The 1,750-nt window shown below is 33.5% G+C and overlaps 1 protein-coding gene across 1 annotated transcript; it reads right to left on the bottom strand.

The window, feature by feature from the left end:
- Positions 1-400: 400 nt before the first annotated feature.
- Positions 401-991, bottom strand: LOC116643845 (uncharacterized protein C12orf73 homolog). Its single transcript, XM_032422911.1, has one exon. It carries the CDS (start codon positions 989-991, stop codon positions 788-790), a length of 204 nt encoding a protein of 67 aa, XP_032278802.1. The 3' UTR covers positions 401-787.
- Between the last annotated feature and the right edge of the window lie 759 nt (positions 992-1,750).

The raw sequence follows: 1,750 nt of genomic DNA, 5'->3' as shown, positions 1-1,750 counted from the left end.
TTTAGATTTCACATATAAGTGATATCACCCAGTATTTCTTTCTCTGGCTGACTTATTTCTCTTAGCGTAATGCCTTCAGTAGCTTACTTTCATAGAAGAAATAATACCAATCTTTCCAAACTCTTTCATAATATAGAAAAATAAGGGACATTCCTAAATATATTTTGTGAGGCCCGCATAGAAAATATATCAAAGCCTGACAAAAATATTAAAAGAAAGAATAAATCTGTACAAGATACAGTCAAAGCGATGATGTTACAAAAACAAGAGCTATAACATTATTTGGAATATTTCAATACTTTGCACTGAGAGGAAATGGCTGTGAAAGTATTTTATTAATATCCAGAGGTTCATTGTTCATTATATGGCAAAGTGTGTCTCTACATACCTGCACATTTTATTTTTTTTCATTATCAATGACACTTTTATTATAGTTAATTTATAATTCCCATTTGTCATGATAGTCAAGCTTATTCAGAGAAATAAACCAGAATTATAAGGGCAGCAAACACTGTAAACATTCATTCTCACATGATATCCAAGACTAAGTATCTATTCCAATACATTCAAAAAGCTGATGATATAGACTTTGGCAGTTTTCAAGAAACACTGGTCAATCCATAATTAAATCTCAATGCATCAGTTAACACCTGGGCACCTCTTGCAGTTAGCATTGCATTAGATGCTTAAAGACAACCAGTTTGACGCAATAAACTTTAAAAATATATATTTAATACTTATAATATTATTCACGGAGTTCTTGGCAGAGTTAAGTATTTTGAGGTTTCTATTGTTGAGAAATTTGAGGTTCATGTTGTCTCTTTTTCGGTCCCAAAAGCTCCGTTTTGACTACTCCAGGCTTTGGTGGAATTTCAGGTATCGTCAGGTCCAGCCGGTAGTCCCCGTGCAGCGCTTCGGCCCCGGCGCACATGGGCAGGAGGCTGGCAGCGGCCATTCTCAGGTAGGTGGCCCAGGACACGCCCGCGGGCATGGTTGGGGGGCGCAGAATGCACTGGCGATCGGCGGGCCAGAGGGCGAGCGGCCATACCCGCACATTTTAAAACTATCCACCTTATCTAAACGGTTTGAAAATCTACTGAATGGAGAATTTTGATAGAGCTGAAGTTTAAAATTTCTAATTCACAAAACTTACAAGAACAAGAACATCAGGAAAGAAAGAAGGAATTATATTAATCAACAACAAAACCACTAAGCAATGTAGATATTAAAGCTAAATATCAATATTAACCCACATTTAGACCTTAACTTGTTTACATCAGATCATTAAATTTTCTTTTTCAAAATTAATGAAGTATATTTAATCATATTTTTCTTTTCAGAAAATGTTATTGATATGATTTGAATCATTAATGTATGAAGTAAAAGTATTTAAATTATTGTTTATGAAATTTTATTCTCGTTTTCTTAAAAATTCCATGTTTATATATGCATTTAATATGCACAACATATTGGGACAGTGTTACATATAGGAAAGACATTTTATCATTTTCATGGAATGAAAATAGACACTCCATTATACGATAAAGATGATGATGATGATGATGATGATGATGATTGGAAAGTCCTGCTTAGCTTTATGATCTTGACATTTTTCAGATATCCTCTCTTTCAACTACACCTATCAAAGGAGTAAATAATATAATAAAACACTTAAGAAAACATAGCTGCAATTTGAAGAAATTATTAATTTCTTGTTTTGCTTCAATTTGGAATTCTATCCATTCAAAGG

The sequence above is a fragment of the Phoca vitulina genome, unplaced genomic scaffold, assembly GCF_004348235.1.
Source record: "Phoca vitulina isolate PV1807 unplaced genomic scaffold, GSC_HSeal_1.0 scaffold27, whole genome shotgun sequence".
In the NCBI taxonomy this organism is placed as follows: domain Eukaryota; kingdom Metazoa; phylum Chordata; class Mammalia; order Carnivora; family Phocidae; genus Phoca; species Phoca vitulina.
Note: the sequence above shows the minus strand (reverse complement) of the source record. Positions and strands in the feature narration are given on the sequence as shown.